Source organism: Nomascus leucogenys, chromosome 9 (genome assembly GCF_006542625.1).
Source record: "Nomascus leucogenys isolate Asia chromosome 9, Asia_NLE_v1, whole genome shotgun sequence".
NCBI lineage: Eukaryota > Metazoa > Chordata > Mammalia > Primates > Hylobatidae > Nomascus > Nomascus leucogenys.
In genome coordinates, this window is record NC_044389.1 from 59,136,176 (window position 1) to 59,156,624 (window position 20,449).

Below are 20,449 nucleotides of genomic sequence, written 5' to 3' on the forward strand. Positions count from 1 at the left end.
CGTAGTCACAAAATGAGTCCCTGTTAGTATGCTGAAGTTTGTCCTCTGTCCTTGGTATTACACCACATCTTTCACTTTCATGTGAAAGTAGTTCTTCCCCCAGATTTTTTTTAAAGCTAAATTAGATTGAACAAAACATTTAAATTAAATTAAAATTTAAGTAGAATAAAATGAAATAAAATAGATTCTATTGTCTTGGGACCAGTAACAACAATAAAAAAACACAATTATTCCAATATATTAGAATAAGCACAAATTATATCTTATAATTACCTTGTAATTATAATACCTCATTATGTATGAATACTTTATAGGTATTAATTGTTATAATGTATGAATACTAGCTAGTAGATGTTTGAAGTTTTACTGTGAGGGATTCAAGAATAGTTTATTTCAAAATTGAGTTTACAAGATGGGTATCTTTTATTAAATTTTCACATAAAAAGAAAAAATACACAGGGCACTAATTACAAGTAACACCACAGTTAATTGGGCCTCATTCCTCTGTAAAGAATAGGCAAGCAACGAGTCATTTTAGTAACATTTTTTCCTGGTCTTTTACTTTCTGTATCCTCTTTTCTTGATTTCTGATCATTGAAGACATTGCTGAAAATGTTGATAAAACAGTCAGAATAACAAAATCTACTCAGGCTTTAATTCTACTGTGTGCTACTTAAAAGATTAGCTTGATAGTATAGAATAGACATGTTCTGAGCTCAAGACATTCTTAAAAATTGTGATGTAGCATATTTTTGAAAAGGTTGGTGTTAATGGAAGAGAGCTACGGGTAAATCTTTAGTGCTTCAGGTGTTTTATTTACTTATATATTTTGTAGAGACAGGGTCTCTCTATGTTGCCCAGGGTGGTCTCAGACTCCTGGCCTCAAGCAATCCTCCTGCCTCAGTCTCCCAAAGTGTCAGGATTACAGACATAAGCCACTGTGCCCAGCCTCAGTTGTTTTAAATGGGCATGATAATCGTAAAAGTAATACTAACTGTAAATAATTCAAACACCTCAGAAGGACACAAAGATAGATGAAGGTCAGTCTTTGTCTCTGCTCCCTCAATCTGCTGGAATCTGCCTCTGCCCAAGAAGTCATTACCATAAGCAATTTGGTGAATATCTGCACATATACATGAATGTGCATGTTTTATTCTTTACACAAATGAAAACATATGGCATAGACTGTTCTGTAGCTTCTTTTCTCATATAACAAAACATCAATAATTTTCTAGTTCAGCTTATGTTTTGTTGTAACTGCATAGTATTTACTAATATTTCATTATACCAATGTATTAGAATTTAGTAAACAGACTAAAAAAGGTTACATCCTTTTCTTTCTAAACATCCTTTTCTTTCTTTCTTTCTTGCTATAATACTTTTGTATAAACACTTCTGTGCATTTGTACAATCATTTCTTATAGAATAAATTGCTAGAAGTGAAATTTCTGGGTCAAAGCGTAAATGCGCTTCAAGTTTTGACAGGCTTCCCAGAATTCCCCCTAAAAATATTTGTTTTAGAATTTTCAAGAGGCGTCCCATCCAGACACTGCATTCAGCAAAAAGGTCTTTTTATTTTATAAATAAATATGTCTTCCATGTGGATTATTATTTGGTGGCATACATCAGATAAATTCAGAAACATATGTCATGGTGTGAGTAAAAATAGGATCAATAAGATAATGCATCTTCCTTCAAAAAACTCACAATAGATGTGGAGAGGAAGATGGCAGATAGGAGACAGGGCTAACGTGCAGCTCCAACTTGGATGGACAGAGCAACGTGTGGAGACTCACACTGTTGACTTTTGCTCCAAAAGCCACTGCAGGAACATACTGGGAAAACCAAAAGAATTTACAGATCCTTTGAAAAAAGCGGCATGCCACTGCAAATTCCACGAGATAGGTAAAAAATTGTGAGTTCCCAAAGTGTGGAGGGGGAAATCCTGCCTCTCAACAAATACCCCATTGGGAAACCTGAAAATCCAGATTACGGGAGAAGGATTTAACCTTACCTAGAGCTGGAACAAATTTAGCACAAAATATAAAAGTAGAAGGAGCAGCGGGGAAGAGCCTTGGAGGCACTCCCATTCTCCAGCTCGAGCCCAGGGAAGCCATCCCTGACTATATTTCACAGGGGCCCTCGGGAAAGGTGGCTGGCAGAATTTGGGAATGGTCACAGGGTGAAAGAAGCTTCCAACTGAACTCTGCAATAATTTCAACTGGGCACAAACTCTTTTGAGCAGAATCTGGGTGGTGAATGGGAAATGCTACAGAAAGAAGCACAGAAGCCACTGCTGACAGTGTGGGCAGACAGGAAGGGGCAGGTGAGACCTGAAAGCCATACTTGCTTTCTCAGTAGTGAAGTTTCTAGCACGGGCAAGGTCTGATCTGCCCACCACCCCCAACCACCGCCCTGCACTGGCTGCCTGGAGACACTGGCGCTGTTAGCAGGGCATAGTGGGAGCAAGATTGGCCTTGCCAACTGTATGGGAGCTAGGTGAGGCCTATCACACAGGCTTTTCCCAACTTCCTTGGCAACAGAGGCAGCCAAAATCACCTCTGGAACATAAACATAACTCCACTGGCCCAAGAACCACCCTGCGTACCCCACAGTGGCCATGGCAGGCCCCACACAAAGAGAGTCTGAGCTCAGACCCACCTAACTCTGCCCCAACCCGATGGCATTTTTTTCCCTGCCCTGGTAGCTGATCACAAAACACACAAACTATTGAGAGCTTGATGGCCCCGCATATCACCTGACAAACCCAAATACTTACTCTGGCCAACTTAGGGCAAGCTTATATTCCCCTGTCTACTATCATAGCTTGTGCTGTCTTGAAAGTGCCACCCCCTGGCTTGAAGCCAACCAACTCAGGACATTACAGTAACTCATGATAGAAATGATAGAATAACCCTGTACCAAGGAAGGAGAGAACAGCAGCTAATTCCACTGCCTGCAACATTCTGGCTAACCAGAGGTCCTGAGTCTGTCTATGTGAAAATATCACTGCTGGCATAATCAATATTTGATAAAGCCAGGACACTAAACATATCTATAACCAAGGACTCTCACAGAGTGTACTTTACTCCCCCTATGTCCTCTAGCAGAGGAGGTGCTGGTATCCACAGCTGGGAGACCTGAAGATGAATCACATCACAGGACTCTTTGCAGAAATTTCCCAGCACCAGCCCTGAGCCTGGTAGCCCTATTGAGTGGCTAGATGTGCAAGAACAATAATGATCATTGAAGTCCAGCTCTCAGGAAGGCCCATCCCTTGGGGGAGGGGGAGGACACCACATCAAGGGGTCATCCTGTGGGACAAAAGAATCTGAACCTTGAGTTCTGGGCTTTTCCACTGAAATAGTTTACCCAAATCAGAAGTAATCAGAAAAGCAATTCTGGAAATATGACAAAACAAGGTTTGATAACATCCCCAAAAGGCCATACTAGCTTGCCAGCAATGCAGTCAAACCAAGAAGAAATCTCTGAATTGCCAGATGAAGAATTCAGAAGGTTGATTAAGCTACTCATGGAGATACCAGAGAAAGGTAAAAACCAACTTAAAGAAATTTAAGAAACAATACAGAATATGGATGAAAAATTCTCCAGAGAAATAGATATAAAGAAAAACAATCACAATTTCTGGAAATGAAAGACACACTTATAGAAATACAAAATGCACTGGAAAGTGTCAACAATAGACTATAACAAGTAGAAGAGAGACCTTCAAAACTCGAAGACAAGGCTTTCAAATTAGCCCAATCAGACAAAGACAAAGAAAAAAGAATTTAATAAAATTGAACAAAGCCTCCAAGAAGGGATTACGTTAAATGGCCAAACCAAAGAATAATTGGTGTTCATAAGGAAGAAGATGAATCTAAAAGTCTAGAAAACTTATTTAAGGGAACAATTGAGGAAAATTTCCCTAGACTCACTAGTGATCTAGACATTCAAATACAAGAAGCTCAAAGAATACTTGTGAAATTCACTGCAAAAAGATCTCCACCTAGGCACACAGTCATCAGGTTATCTAATGTCAAAATGATGGAAAGAATCTTAAGAGCTGCAAGGCAAAAGTATCAGGTAACCTATAAAGGAAAACCTATCAGATTAACAGGAGATTTCTCAGCAGAAACCCTACAAGCCAGAAGGAATTGTGGTCATATTTTTAGCCTCCTCAAACAAAATAATTGCCAGCCAAGAATTTTGTATCCAGCAAAACTAAGCTTCATGAATGAAGGACAGATAAAGTCTTTTGCAGACAAAAAAAAAATAAAAAAAAATGCTGAGAGAATTTACCAGTACCAAACCATCAAACCATCACTAAGAAATGCTAAAAGGAATTCTAAATCTTGAAATAAAACCTCAAAACACACGAAAATTGAACCATCTTAAAGCATAAATCTCATAGGGCCTATAAAACAATAGCACAATGAAAAAAAAAACCCCAAGGTATTCAGGCACCAACTAGTAGGATGAACAAAACAGTACCTCATATCTCAATACTAACATTGACTGTAAATGGCCTAAATCTTCCACTTAAAAGATACAGGATGGCAGAAAGGATAAAAATCCACCAACCAAGTATCTGCTGTCTTCAAGAGTCTCACCTAATGCACAAGGACTCACATAAACTTAAGGTAAAGGGATGGAAAAAGATATTCCATGTAAATGGATACCACAAACAAACAGGGGTAGCTAGTCTTATATCAGACAAAACATACTTTAAAGCAGCAATAGTTCAGAAAGACAAAGAGGGATATTATATAGTGATAAAGGATCAGTCCAACAGTAAAATATCACAATTCTAAATATATATGCACTTAACACTGGAGCTCCCAAATTTATAAAATGATTACTACTAGACCTAAGAAATGCAAAAGATAAGGCCGGGCGCAGTGGCTCACGCCTGTAATCCCAGCACTTTGGGAGGCCGAGGTGGGTGGATCACGAGGTCAGGAGATCGAGACCATCCTGGCTAACACGGTGAAACCCCATCTCTACTAAAAATACAAAAAATTAGCCGGGCATGGTGGCGGGTGCCTGTAGTCCCAGCTACTTGGGAGGCTGAGGCAGGAGAATGGCGTGAACCCGGGAGGCGGAGCTTGCAGTGAGCCGAGATTGCGCCACTGCACTCCAGCCTGGGCGACAGAGCGAGACTCCGTCTCAAAATAAATAAATAAATAAATAAAAAGAAATGCAAAAGATGCTAATACAATAACAGTGGAGGACTTCAATATTCCACTGATAGCAGTAGACAGGTCATCAAGACAGAAAGTCAACAACAACAACAACAAAAAACAATGCACCTAAACAATGCAATGAACTTAAACTATACTCTAGAACAAACAGACTTAACAGATATTTACAGAACATTCTACCCAACAACTGCAGAATACACATTCTTTTCATTAGCCCATGGAACATTCTCCAAGGTAAACCAAATGATAGGCCACAAAACAAGTCTCAATAAATTTAAGAAAATCAAAATGATATCAAGTACTCTCTCAGACCACAGTGGAATAAAACTGGAAATTAACTCCAAAAGGAACCCTCAAAACTATATAAATACATGGAAATTGAATAATCTACTCTGGAATCATCTTTGGATCAATAATGAAATCAAGATGAAAATTTAAAAATTCTTTGAACTGAATGAAACTAGTGACACAATTTATCAAACCCCCTAGGATACAGCAAAAGTGGTGCTAAAAGGAAAGTTCATAGCCTTAAATGCCTACATAAAAAAGTCTGAAAGAGCACAAATAGACACTCAAAGGTCACACCTCAAGGAACCAGAGAAACAAGAACAAACCAAACCCAAATCCAGCGGAAGAAAAGAAATAACAAAGATCAGAGCAGAATTAAATGAAATTGAAATAAACAAATAAAAAACAATACAAAAGACAAATGAAACAAAAATCTTGTTCTTTAAAAAGATAAAATTATTGGACCATTAGTGAGATTAGCCAAGAAAGGAAGATAGAAGATCCAAATAAGCTCAATTAGAAATGAAATGAGAGATTTTACAACTTATACCACAGAAATACAAAAGATCATTTAGGGCTACTATGAACACCTTTATGTGCACGAACTAGGGAATCTAGAGATGGAAAATTCCTGGAGATATACAACCCTCCTGATTAAGCCAGGAAAAAAAAATAGAAACTCTGAAGAGACTAATAACAAGTAGTGAGATTGAAACAGTAATTTAAAAAATGCCAACAAAAAGAAGTCCAAGACCAGATGGATTCACAGCTGAATTCTATCAGGCATTAAAAAAGAATTGGTACCCATCTTACTGAAACTGTTTCAAACTTAGAGAAATAGGGAATCTTCCTTAAATCATTCTATGAAGTCAGTATCACCCTTATACTAAAAGCAGGAAAGGACATAACAAAAAAAGAAAACTACAGAGCAATATCCATGATGAACATAGATGCAAAAATCCACATATTCTATGAAGTCAGTATCACCCTAATACTAAAACCAGGAAAGGACATAACAAAAAAAGAAAACTACAGACCAATATCCATGATGATGCCAGGTGCAGTGGCTCACGCCTACAATCCCAGCACTTTGGGAGGCCAAGGTGGGCAGATCATGAGGTCAAGAGTTTGAGACCAGCCTGGCCAACATGGTGAAACCCCATCTCTACTAAGAACACAAAAATTAGCTGGGAGTGGCCAGGCGTGGTGGCTTATGCCTGTAATCCCAGCACTTTGGGAGGCTGGGGTGGGTGTATCACAAGGTCAGGAGATCAAGACCATCCTGGCTAACACAGTGAAACCCCATCTCTATTAAAAATACAAAAAATTAGCTGGGCATGGTGGCAGGTGCCTGTAGTCCCAGCTACTTGGGAGGCTGAGGCAGGAGAATGGCATGAACCAGGGAGGCAGAGCTGGCAGTGAGCTGAGATCGTGCCACTGCACTCTAGCCTGGGCAACAGAGCAAGACTCCATCTCAAAAAAAAAAAAAAAAATTAGCCAGGCGTGGTGGCATGTGCCTGTAATCCCAGCTGCTCAGGAGGCTGAGGCAGGAGAATCACTTGAACCCGATAGGTGGAGGTTTCAGTGAGCCGAGATCATGCCACTGCACTCCAGCCTGGATGACAGAGTAAGACTCCGTATTGGAAAAAAAAAAAAAATATATATATATGTATGTATATATATATCCATGATGAACATAGATGCAAAAATCCACAATAAAATATTAGCTAACTGAATCCAACACCATATCAAAAAGATAATACACCATGATCAAGTAGGTTTCATACCAGGGATGCAGGGATGGTTTAACCTACTCAAGTCGACAAATGTGATACATCACACAAACAGAATTGAAAACAATAACCATATAATCATCTCAAAAAATGCAGAAAAAGCATTTGACAAAATCCAGCATCCCTTTATAATGAAAACCCTCGGCAAAATTAGCACAGATGGGACACACCTCAAGGTAACCAAAACCATTGATGACAAACTCATAGCCAACATTATACTGAAAGGGGAAAAATTAAAAGCATTCTCTGAGAGAACTTATACAAAACAAGGATGCCCACTTTCACCACTGCTATTCAACATTGTACTGGGAGTCCTAGTCAGAGAAGTCAGACAAGAGAAAGAAATAAAGGGCATCCAAATGGGTGAAGAGGAAGTCAAACTATTGCTGTTTGCTGATGATATGATCCTATGTCTAGAAAACCTTAAAGACTCATCCACAAAGCTCCTAGATCTGATAAATGAATTCAGTAAAGTTTCAGGATACAAAATCAATGTACACAAATCAGTAGCATTGCTATACACCAACAATGACCAAGCTTAGTATCAATTCAAGAACCCAGCCCCTTTTATAACAGCTGCAAGAAAAATAAAATACTTGGGAATATATCTAACCAAGTAGATGAACAACCGCTACAGGAAAAACTACAAATGCTGCTGAAGGAAATCATAGACAACACACACAAATGGAAACACATTTCATGCTCATGGATGGGTAGAATCAGTATTGTGGAAATGATCATACTGCCAAAAGCAATCTACAAATTCAATGCAATTCCCATCAAAATACCATCATCATTCTTCACAGAACTGGAAAAAACATTCCTAAAATTCATAAGGACCAAAAAAAAGATCCCACATAGCCAAAGCAAACTATGCAAAAGAACAAATCTGGAGGCATCACATTACCTGACTTCAAACTATACTACAAGGCTATCATCACCAAAACAGCATGGTACTGGTATAAAAATAGGCACATAGACCAATGGAACAGAATAGAGAACCCAGGAAGAAAGCCAAATATTTACAGCCAACTGATCTTCGACAATGCAAACAAAAACATAAAGTGGGGAAAGGACACCCTATTTAACAAATGGTGCTGGAATAATTGGCAAGTGGCATGTAGAAGAATGAAACTTCAACTCAAGATGGGTCAAAGACTGAAATCTAAGACCTGAAACCACAAAAATTCTAGAAGATAACATCAGAAAAACTGTTGTAGACATTGGGTTAGACAAGCGTTCATGACCAAGAACCCAAAAGCAAATGCAACAAACACAAAGATAAATAGACGGGACCTAGTTAAATTGAAAAGCTTCTGCATAGCAAAAGAAATAAGCAACAGAGTAAACAGACAACCCACTGAGTGGAAGAAAATATTTGCAAACTGTGCATCTGACAAAGGACTAATATCCAGAATCTACAAGGAACTCAATCAAATCAGCAAGAAAAAAACAAACAATCCCATTAAAAAGTGGGCTAAGGACATGAATAGACAATTCTCAAAAGAAGATACAGAAGAGGTCAACAAACATATGAAGAAATGCTCAACATCACTAATGATCAGGGAAATGCAAATCAAAACAACAGTATGATACTACCTTACTCCTGCAAGAATGGCCATAATTTAAAAATATGACATAAGTTAAAAATATGACCAACAGATGTTGGTGTGGATGTGGTAGAAAGGGAACACTTTTACACTGTAAACTAATACAACAACTATGGAAAGCAGTACAGAGATTTCTTAAAGAACTAAAAGTAGAACTACCATTTGATGCAGCAATCCCACTACTGGAGGAAAAGAAGTCATTACATGTAAAAGACACTTGCACACGCATGTTTATAGCAGCAAAATTCACAATCGCAAAAATATGGAACCAGCCTAAATGCTCATCAACCAACTAGTGGATAAAGAAAATTATATCTATCTATATATATATAGAGAGAGACAGTATTACATGGTATATATATATGTATTATTATATTATATATATATGCACACACCTCACCCACCTCCCATCCTTCCCCCATATATATACCATGTATATTTACATGGTGTGTATATATATATATATTTACATGGTGTATATATATATATATGATATATTTACATTTTATATATATATATATATATACACACACACCATGTAATACTACTCAGCCATAAAAAGGAATAAAATAATGGCATTTGCAGCAACCTGCATGGAGTTGGAGACCATTATTCTAAGTGAAGTAACTCAGGAAAAGAAAAACAAACATTGTATGTTCTCATTATACGTGGGAGCTAAGCTATGAGGACTCAAAGGCATAAGAATAATACGATGGACTTTGAGGACTTGGGCGGAAGGGTGGGCGGCGGGTGAGGGATAAAAGATACATCATATACTGCTTGCATGATGGGTGCACCAAAATCTCAGAAATCACCACTAAAGAACTTTTCCCTGTAACTAAACACCACGTGTTCCCCCCAAACTATTGAAATTTTTAAAAAAATGCTAAAACCCCACAAATTCACAATAAACTTAAAACCAAATGTTTTTCCTAATGTTCATATACATAGGGGTCTGGGGTTATCACAGGCACTTGGAATTTTCTTCAACAACAACTTGCAAAAGCCTTACTATATTAAAAACATGTGGATTTTGGAGTCCGAAATTGCAGAGGCCAAGTTCCTGATCTACTCTTCACTGTGACTTGGAATTTATTGACTGTTCTTTTATCTTCAGTTTCCTCATTTTCAAATGCTGTAATAACAGTACCCATTTCCCAATGTTGTTGTGAAAATCACATGAAGAAAACGTAAGTGAAGTTCTGAGTACAAGGCCTGGCACACAGTTGGGAAATGCTCAATTAAGTGTTAATAGCAACTGTTATTATTAATAAGATTAAGTTTATTTTATGAAGATTCGTTCTTAGAAAAGTATTTTCCTTTACCCAGCAATTTATTGTTTTCTAGGGATAGAAAAGATGGAATAACAAATGTACTTCAAAATTCATTTCTCTCTGATAAAAGCTCCTGGATTCATGAAGGTGGGTTATAAAAGCATGAACCATGAGGGCTCCCCCATATTCATGGTACTTAGAACTTAGCCCAAAAAGCTGCTGGTCATCTGCAGATTAGAACAGTTTCTTATTCAAATAGTTTTAGCATTTTTAGAAGTGGATTCTTTTTATTTTGTGATTCGTTGGGTGGCATAGTGTCTTATAGTGCTATGCTAATTTAAATCCTGTGTAAGGATAAATACCATTATTTTGCTTTCTTGCTATTGACTATACTCTTTTCTTGGCTATTATCATATAAATGCTTGTCTACAGACTTAATAGCAACAAGAAAAACAGTGTGTGGGGAAAGTCCCATGTGAAAAACCACTCAGAACCTCAAAACCACTCCTCCTGAGGGATGACCAGCAGGATTATCATCCCCATTAGATAAGAGAGTACAGCAGGGCAACAGCGACCTGCCCATGGTCACACAATTAATCCAGGGGCTATTAATGGTTAAGACCCTTATATTTAGACTTCAGTTTACAGTTGTTAATTCAATACCCTTTCAGCAGGTTTATAGACAGGAGGCTTAATCTGAAAAGAAGGTGAACATTCTCATGAGCAAGGAAGATCTCTTCAAAAACGTACACTGTACCTTGGTTCTTCAGCTGTAAATCTTCTACCAGAGTTTGCAAGCTTTCTAGTCTGTTCTGAAGCTTCCTGCATGTTTTTCCTGTTGTTTCTATTGGTGGAGACTGTGAATCTATTAGAAAATTGCTTAGATGTGATATTAAAAGTCTATTCAACGTTTCCTTTTAGAAATCTTTGAATTAAAGGCTAAACAATTTTTCTTTAAAATAAAGGGAACTTTTTTCATGACAAATTCTAAAAGAGCTTTAACACTTGAAGGAAACTCTAAAACATGATTTTAAAAAAGAGAAAGATGAGTTTTATCTAAATATTGAAATGCTAGCCTATTTGATTTTGTTCAAACTAATCCGATGTATCATTATTTAACTACGTAATATTAAATAAGATGGGTGAAAAGAACACTTCAAGTTTAATGATGCATTCTGCATTATAAATGACAGCTTTTCGTACCAAGCCTGAGTAGTTTCATTAACTTGGGTTTGAGGGAGTATGATCTAATATAGAAACTGCACCATTTTCAAGGTATGTGAGGCCAGTGCCCACGTTAGTTCTGTCACCTAATGAGAATGGTATTATATGATGGCAGAGGGTGGCATGGATGCCAACATGATCACACTGAACCTAGAACAAATGTGGCAGTGGCAACTAAAGAAGGCCTAGGAGCATGTAAGCTATTCTCTTACCACTATGCTGTTTTGTCAACCTCTAAAAGTACTTAATTGACAATCTGAAGTTTTAAATTTTGATCTTAATCCCTGCCTAGCTGTATAAATTTGATAATATTTTAATGGTTAATTTTCCTATCAAAAAATACCCCTTTCATTACAGCATTCAAGGCAATTATCTAGGAATTACTTCAGTTTAAGAGAACGAGAAACAGTTTCTTGGAGAGTTTCTTTTTTTTTGAGACAGAGTTGTTGCCCAGGCTGGAGTGCAATCGTGGGATCTCAGCTCATCGCAACCTCTGCCTCCTAGGTTCAAGCGATTCTCCTGCCTCAGCCTCCCGAGTAGCTGGGATTACAGGCATGTGCCACCACACCTGGCTAATTTTGTATTTTTAATAGAGATGGGGTTTCTTCATGTTGGTCAGGCTGGTCTTGAACTCCTGACCTCAGGTGATCCACCCACCTCAGCCTTCCCAAGTGTTGGGATTACAGACATGAGCCACAGTGCCCGGCTAGAAGTTTTTAACATAAATAATATAAAATATAGGTTTGATGAGTATCTGACAATAAGCAGGGGGTTGGGGGTGAGAAGAAAATGCCATGCCATTATGTAACAAAAATTAATAATAAAGTGTCAAGCAGCATTGCTCTATTCCTGCAATAACCACAGCTTTAAAAGGTAACATGGAGGCCAAAGCAACTCCATCTTGGATGCTAATCTGCCAAGTTGACTTCTGATTAATCCCAGTTCCAGGAAGGCATCCAGGATTTCCAGTTTCCTTGTACAGTAGGTAGCAAGTACCTGCCATAAATTCTACCCTTAAGCAATTGTCCTGTTCATCCTTTCCGAGGCATGTATACCCTCTACCTATGGTACAGAGGCCCTGGGTCTGCGGGGATAGTGGTACAAGGATCCACCACCTTGTTTCACTGCTGCAGAGACACAGACATGGCTCCATTCTTAAGTCCCTATTAAATGTTTCTTTCTGAGAAATTGGATTTGTCAGTCTCTTTCTTCAGCCTCTCAGCTTCCTCAGTCTTTGTGGGTAGGTTTGCACTCACTTGCCCACCACAGAACAGGAAAGTAATTTCACACTTAAAATGGGAAAAGATAGTAAATGAATAGCTTAGAAACATAAGAGATGAAAGAGGACACAAGTACAGAAAAAAAGATGTAAAAAATGTACTAACATGTGATTAGGTATTTTTTAGGATCTAGAAATGTGTAAGCTATAGAATTTCAAAAGACTAAGAAATAACTTGATGATAATACAACTTTGTCTAGTTTATCTCTTACAAAAGGGAATGATGTCATAGGACACTGGGGTTGTTTTGTCACTGTCATACATGATGAGAAATATTTTAAGTTCATTCAACACATAATATTTAACTCTCACTTATTTACCAGGCATTTATTCTAAATCAAACATTTTTTTTCTCATTTGTCTTATCAAATAACAAACTAACTTAAAATATTAAAAATGAGAAAATTTTGAAAAGTTTGTATGGTATGCACTTATACTCACCAAGGCAGAGACTGAAGAAGAGCTATGATTTCAAAGAATGTAAATAAGAAAGAAAAGTAATTCACAGCATTTAAAAGAGGATCCAAAATCTTTTAATAAAATAGAGGCAAAAATGTTCATTATCCATTTAGAGAAAAAGAGAGATAATGTTTACATATAATATCTATGTACGTTTACTAAGGCTTGCATGGTACACAGTAGCTGTTCTATTTAAATAAGACCTGTTTAAATTACACAGAATCAGTTAGAGCTTACACATAAGAGCAGCATGCAAAATCTTAATTCTGAGCAAAAAGAACTTACAGTTCAGCAGTGTAGGAAATCAATTAATCACATCAATGATATCAGATCTTTCTTACCTTTAGCTGAATCAGATGAATGAATAGGCTTGGCAGATCTGTATTGTGATGTGGAACCCATTGAACCTTCAACTGAACTAGTTAGGAGTGAGTGCACTGGAGACTTCTTAGGAGAAGAATTGAATAAACGAGAAGCTGAGTTTTTCACAGATGGACTTGCTAAAAGTTTGGAAGAATAAAAGTAAAAGGACAGAATTAATTAAAAATAGTACACTGCACCTCTCAAAAAGTCAAGCTTTCATGAGAAAATGTTCCCAATGGTGGAGGGACGGGGGGACATTCTTCTAAATACCCAAGATTTGGGGTTGGAACTGAAAAGGGTTACACCTTAGGAATAAGGGTGAACAGAAACTAGACCTGCCCTTGGGATCCTGAGGTCTCGCTTCAAATCCTCTTTCTAATGTGATTAAATTGACCTGGATGCCTTGGTTGTCTACCAAATGCAAGCATGAATGCTCTCTAGAGGAAGGTAATCTCATTCATAGCATCAAATCATCTGTACAACTTTTCATATATAACATGTCATACAATAAAAATAACCAGGCATATAAGGAGACAAGATGATATGGCAGAAAATCAAGAGGAAAAAAATATAAATAATGACATAGATCTATAGGGTCCAGATAATGGGCTTATCAGGCATAGACTTCCATAGATTCAAGCAGCATTACTTCAAACTCCAAGTGAATTCTTCTTATATGCATAAAAAAACATAACTGCACAAATGAATAAAAACTGCTAAAACAAACCAATCAAAAACAAAAACAATCTTAAAGCAAAAGGGGAAAAAAGGGACAGACTGTATTTAAATAAGCAATAATTAAACTTACAGCTGACTTCTTAGTAGAAACAATGAAAGCTAGAAAACAATGGAAAGTGATATCTTCAAAGTGAAGAAAAAAATGCCAATCTAGAATTCTATACTCAGCAAAAATATTCTTCAAAAATTAGGATGAAATAAACACAATTTCAGAAAAACAAAAATGGAGAGAATTTATCACCAGCAGATTTACATTAAAAGAAGCTTTAAAGGCATAAGTAAAATGATACCAGAAAGTTAAGTGTAAATATGTGGGTACATCTAAATGAATATTAACTGTACAAAACAATACAAATAATTAAATGTGGTATTTATATTTTTATAACTCATATTTTTAATTAAAATATATGACAATTGTATGAAAGTTGGAAGGATAGTGAATGCAGTTAATATGTTCTAAGGTACTGCCAATGTATGAGAAAGGGTAAAAGCATTCATTTACATCAATATAATAAGGCAAAGAAAAATGTTTTACTGTCCTGAGTAATCACTGAAACAATAGTAAAAAACATATAAATGAAGTAAACCTGAAGGAATTAACTTCACATAAATGTTCTTTTCTTCAAAATATTAGTTCTTGAAAGATCTCCCCCAAGCCAAAGATTATTTAAAAATTAAGAATTTGCAATTATTTTATTTAAGAATATTACATTTTGATTATAAATATAGTTATAATTAACAATGGGGATATTTTCTGAGAATTGTGTTGTTAGTCAATTTTGTCATTGTGCGACCATCATAGAGTATACTTTCACAAACCTAGATGGTATACAGGCTACATGGTATAGCTTATTGCTTCTAGGCTACAAACCTGTAGAGCATGTTACTGTACTGAATACTGTAGGCAACTGTAACATAATGGTAAGTATTTATTTATCTATCTAAATATGCCCAAATATAGAAAAGGTAACACACTGTGGTATGACATTATGATAGCTACAACATCACTAGGTATCAGGAATTTTTCAGCTCTATTATAATCTTATGGGACCTCTGTTGTATATGTCATGGTCATTGACCAAAACATTACGCAGCACATGGCTGTATATTGACACTAAGAAAAACAATGAAAATGTGTCTTTCTCCCATCTCTTTTCACCTTACCTCAATTTTCTCTATTTACAATTTACAGTCCAGATTTATAACTACATTTTTGTTGAATAATCATCATCACAGTTTCATTCTTTCTCATCTATTTTGTTCTCTTCCATAGGAAGACCAATTACGTGTCTGTTGGTTTGCCTTTGCCTTCCAAATCTAACATATTCTGCATAATTATTTTTGATCCTTATTTTTAAAAATTCCTTTTGTGTAATTTTCTCCATGGCTATAATTTCAGTCACAACTATTTTATTTTTCATTTTCTAAAGCTTTTCCCTGTGATGTTTTTAATCTTTCTCTTCCATTTCTAGTCTGAGTTATGCCACTTTGCTTATCAACAAATTGTGTTGACTTTCAATCTCTTCTTTCTGGAGCCTTTTTTTTCTTTTAACAGGATCATCTTATCTATAATTCTTTGGAAATTTTATGGAGAACTGTCCATCTTGATTCTTCTGCTTTTCCTTTTGTCTATTCAATAAATATTTATTCAGCACCTGCTATGTGCCAGGAAGGCTCCAGGCACCTGGGATATATCCAGGAACCAAATGGCTAAAGACATCTGCCCTTGCACAGCTCTTGTCTCACAGGGGTGACACAGTATGTGAGAAGATGCTAAGAGTAACTGATAAAAGGAAGAAGGAGCACTGGAAGTGTGGGAAAATCGTGATTTTTATTTTAATTTACTTTTAGAGACAGGGTTTCGCCATGTTGCCCAGACTGGTCTTGAACTCCTAGGCTCAAGCAATCCACTCACCTTGGCCTCCCAAAGTGCTGGAATAACAGGCATGAGCCATCACACCCGGCTGGTTGTGATCTTTAAATGAAGTGATGACAATTAAGTCCCACTGGGAAAGTGACACCTGGGCAAAGGCTTTAAAGGAGCTGAGGTTTTAGCAACATAAGGGAACAGGGCATAAAAGCCCTAACATGGAAGCTACCTGACATGTTCAAGGAACAATTTGAGAGTGGATAAAACAGAATGCATGAAAGAGGGAGTAGCAGGAAATGAGGCTGGAGAGTTAAAAAGGACTTGGAAGATACTGCAATGACTTTGGCTTCTACCCTCATGGAAATGGGGAGACATTGTAGGGCCTATTTCTGTGCTTTCATTGGAAACTCACCTGCAGATGTGAATGTGAAGCAACCAGAGAGATCTTCCATGTCTCCTGCGTGTAATGTGACTGGCTCTCTGGAAGCATAAGAATGGTAATGCAAGCATTCCATTTCACAAACACAGTACTAAGATTCATAGATAGAAGCAAGTGAACACAGGCAAATGTGATGGCTTAAAATATAACCTCAAGATGGCAATCATAACCCTAAAGTCCTAAAATACTCTAAGAGGTAGGTTCAAAGTTGCATTATCTTTTTGTATTCAGAATCCATGAACATTTTACAGAATGAAAATATAAAATCTTCATTAGAAAATCCATTTTTGCATACTAATAGCTCTAAAATCCACATCCTCTGGTCATGGATTCTAAGAGATGCAATCTTAATGATTCATTTAAAAATAAAGAAATTAGGCCGGGCGTGGTGGCTCCACCCCTGTAATCCCAGCACTTTCGGAGGCTGAGGCAGGTGGATCATGAGGTCAAGAGATAGAGACCATTTGGCCAACATGGTGAAACCCCGTCTCTACTAAAAATACAAAAAATTAGCCGGGCGAGGTGGCGGGAACCTGTAGTCCCAGCTACTCAGGAGGCTGAGGCAGGAGAATGGCGTGAACCTAGGAGGCAGAGCTTGCAGTGAGCCGAGATCACGCCATTGCACTCCAGCCTGGGCGACAGAGAGAGACTCTGTCTCAAATAAACAAATAAATGACAATGACAACAACAACTCATAACATTCATAGTATCAGTGTACAAAACTATAAGACATATAAGTTGAAGTAAACTACATAGTTCTCTGTGAGTTGGGTACCAATATGAGAATATTATGGCAGCATAATATTTCAAAGTGGTTCTCTTTCAGGAGGTTTGTGAGCTCAAAACTATTTTCATTATGATATTAGGTTGTTATTTGTTTTATAACTTTCAGTCTCTCACAAGTGTACAGTGGAGTTCCCCAGAAGCTCCATGATAGTTGATACGCACTTAGTCACAACAGATTAAATGCATATGCAGATATGAGAATCTAGCTGTATTTTATTAACCCAGTTACTGAAATGTAAAACATGTTTTCTCAATGATTTTTTGGAGCATATAGTTATTTTTCATAATAAAGAAAAAGTTATTTTTCATAATTTCAGAATAAAGAAGTATTATAGTACTTTCATTGCTGAAGGAAGCAGATTTCTCTAGTCATGAAGAAACTCTACTGCAGAGCTTTAATTATCTCAGGGAAGTAGCTTCTCTTTGTCCCATGCCTAGGACTGGGCTCCATCCCCAGTAGCTCAGTGTGGGTACCCAGAGGCAGTAAGCAGTGGTCATAAACACGGGCTCAGGAGCCAGCTAAACCTGAGTTCAAATCTGAGCTCCACTGTTTCCAAGCAGTATGACTTTGACAAGTTGCTATGCAATCTGAGTCTTCATTCCTAAGGGAAAATAATGTTTGCCTCATACATGAGATTAGACTAATGAGACAAGTCTAAATCAACTGGGAAATAAGAATTTTTATTAAGAATAAAAATATAAGTAAGAATAAAACATATGCAGTTGATAGTTGTGGTTATTAATAGGTATGATGTAGTATCATATACCCAGGTGAGAAGGAAATAAAAACATCATTTCTTTTAGGCTACAAGAAAGATTTACACTTGGCTAGTCTGCATCCGTGGGTTCTGCAATCACAGATTCAACCAAATGTGAATTGAAAATACTTGGGGAAAAAAAAGATGGTTGCATCTGCACTGAACATGTACAGGCTTTTTTTCTTGTCATTATTCCCTAAACTATACAATATAACAACTATTTACATAGCATTTACATTGTATTAGGTATTATAAGTAATCTAGGGATGGTTTAAAGAATATGGGAAGATGTGTGTAGATCATATGCAAATACTATGCCATTTTATATAAGGGACTTGAGCATCTGTAAATTTTAGTCTCTGCAGGGGTCCTAGAACAAATCCCCCATGGATACCAAGGGACAACTGTGTTTAGAAAGATTCAAATTCACTGTATTTTGATCAAGTAGCAGAGACAGTAAGAAAATATTTATAATACTATCTTAATCCATTCACTAAACAAATATTTACTGAATGGCTACTAGGTGGCAGTCATTATGCTTGGTGCTGAAGATACAGCAATGAATTAGCCCCTATTCTAACTAGATCTTAACAGTAGAATTCACATTCATAATTGTTAATATATACAGAGGGCTCAGATATCTCTGTCTATTTAGGTGATGAAAACAGAAAAGACAAAAATAAGTTTTTCCAGGTTGTCCGTCAAAAGACAGACCTCATGATTGTAAGCAACTTGAGGACAGGGCCCATATCTGTCTTGCTCACTATATTCTAAGGGTCTACTGCAGTGCATGCCACATTACAGACAGTTAAAGATCTTTTGAATTAATAATGAACTGTCGTAAAAGGGACATTCTGAAAATGGGGGCTGCTATTTCCTACCTACTAAGAGTTTCACTTGATTTGCTTCCTTCAGTGGAGTCCCTCAGCGAGTTGTTGCTTCTGTTGGTAGAGGGATGGGAGAAATCACAGTTTAAATAATGTTGTTTCCTTACCAATATAACAAAAGTTTGTGAGAAAAATAATGTATTCTTATGTAGGGTGAAATGATATCATCTGACGGCTGGATAAATAAATCATAAACATTAACTTAATGATAAAATTGCTTCTCTCAACATTACTTTTAGATAGATATGGATTCAAAAGAGTGAGAATGGGGCATTGGAGGAAACAGAATGGAGACAAAGCTTGAAGACAAAAATAAATGAACTTTTGGGAATCAGGAGGAGTCTGGTTTGATTAGAGGATAATACAGGAGTGAAAGCAGAGTGGTCACAAGGGAGATTCGTGTGACCACTCTGGGAGATTCTTCAATGTCAGACTGAGGGACATGTACTTAATGCAGTAGGCAGTGAGGAGCTACTGAAGATTTTCAAGTAATACCCATAGTGTCTTAAACTATGATAAATAATGAATTAACATTAGCCTTTTTTCTTTTTTGGCTAAAGTCAATTTTTGAAAGCTGTCTTTGATTATGGTCTTATTTGGAGTTATGGATTTCATTTCTTTGTGCTTCTAAAATTTTTCATTTAAGAATTCAGCTATTCAATTATTGATGAAAATAGGATGGTTTTCAGTAAGGTGCTTATAGTCCTAAATTGAAGTTTTTACAGTTTCCTTTTGAACCATCCTTTTCTCAAAAGTTATGTAAGCCATTGTAAAGACGTGTAAATGTAGAAAAAGTCTTCCATTTTTGGTATGGCGTACCATATTAATAGCTTCATATGGATAAACATCAGCAAATTTTAAAGAAAAAATGTCTATTGAGTTGATTTCTAGAAACTAAATTACTTCAGTACATTTCACTGAAATCCTTCTTAAAGTCAGTTAAACAATGAACCCAATATGCCCATTAAGTGTCATGTAAACTTATGTCCAAACAGACTTCTCAAATTACAAGGCCACATATAAAATAATTGGAAAATTAATTTGATTCAGAATCTCAGATTCTTCTTACCTATGGCACATGTCTGATCTCAGGTTGGATTCAGTAATGCAATCTCTTACCCTATCCTCTCTGTATAGAAAATATAACTCTCAGTTAATCATATAAAGCACAATTTCATCCATGTCTTTTTCAGACTAATCAATTGCTTACATATATTCAATTTTTCTTTTAGTGACAGCTGTAGATTTTAGGCCTCCAAGCAAATTTTGCAAAGGGCTCTGGAGTTCATCGACAGAGAAATGCTTTCCTCCCATGAATTCTTAAAAGCTTTACCCTGAGTTTAGGCTTTAGTGACAAGGTCATTTATAGGATTATAGCAAATTAACATAAACTCTCTAAAGGTAGAGACCAAATATATTCATGTTCAATACAGTCCAATAGCGTCCAAGCCCATCATTAGTGGCTGGAGTGGTGGAA

The 20,449-nt window shown here is 36.8% G+C and overlaps 1 protein-coding gene across 1 annotated transcript in view; it reads right to left on the reverse strand.

The window, feature by feature from the left end:
• Positions 1-399: 399 nt before the first annotated feature.
• CCDC158 (coiled-coil domain containing 158) overlaps positions 400-20,449 on the reverse strand; it is a 107,324-nt gene continuing 87,274 nt past the window's right edge. Inside the window, exons 19-24 of the mRNA XM_030819017.1 lie at positions 20,042-20,101; positions 18,967-19,026; positions 16,515-16,582; positions 13,473-13,631; positions 10,927-11,034; positions 400-606 (exon numbers count right to left, since the gene is read on the reverse strand). Coding sequence (XP_030674877.1) covers positions 530-606; positions 10,927-11,034; positions 13,473-13,631; positions 16,515-16,582; positions 18,967-19,026; positions 20,042-20,101 — 532 coding nt within the window. The 3' untranslated portion in view covers positions 400-529. The remainder of the gene's footprint in view (positions 607-10,926; positions 11,035-13,472; positions 13,632-16,514; positions 16,583-18,966; positions 19,027-20,041; positions 20,102-20,449) is intronic.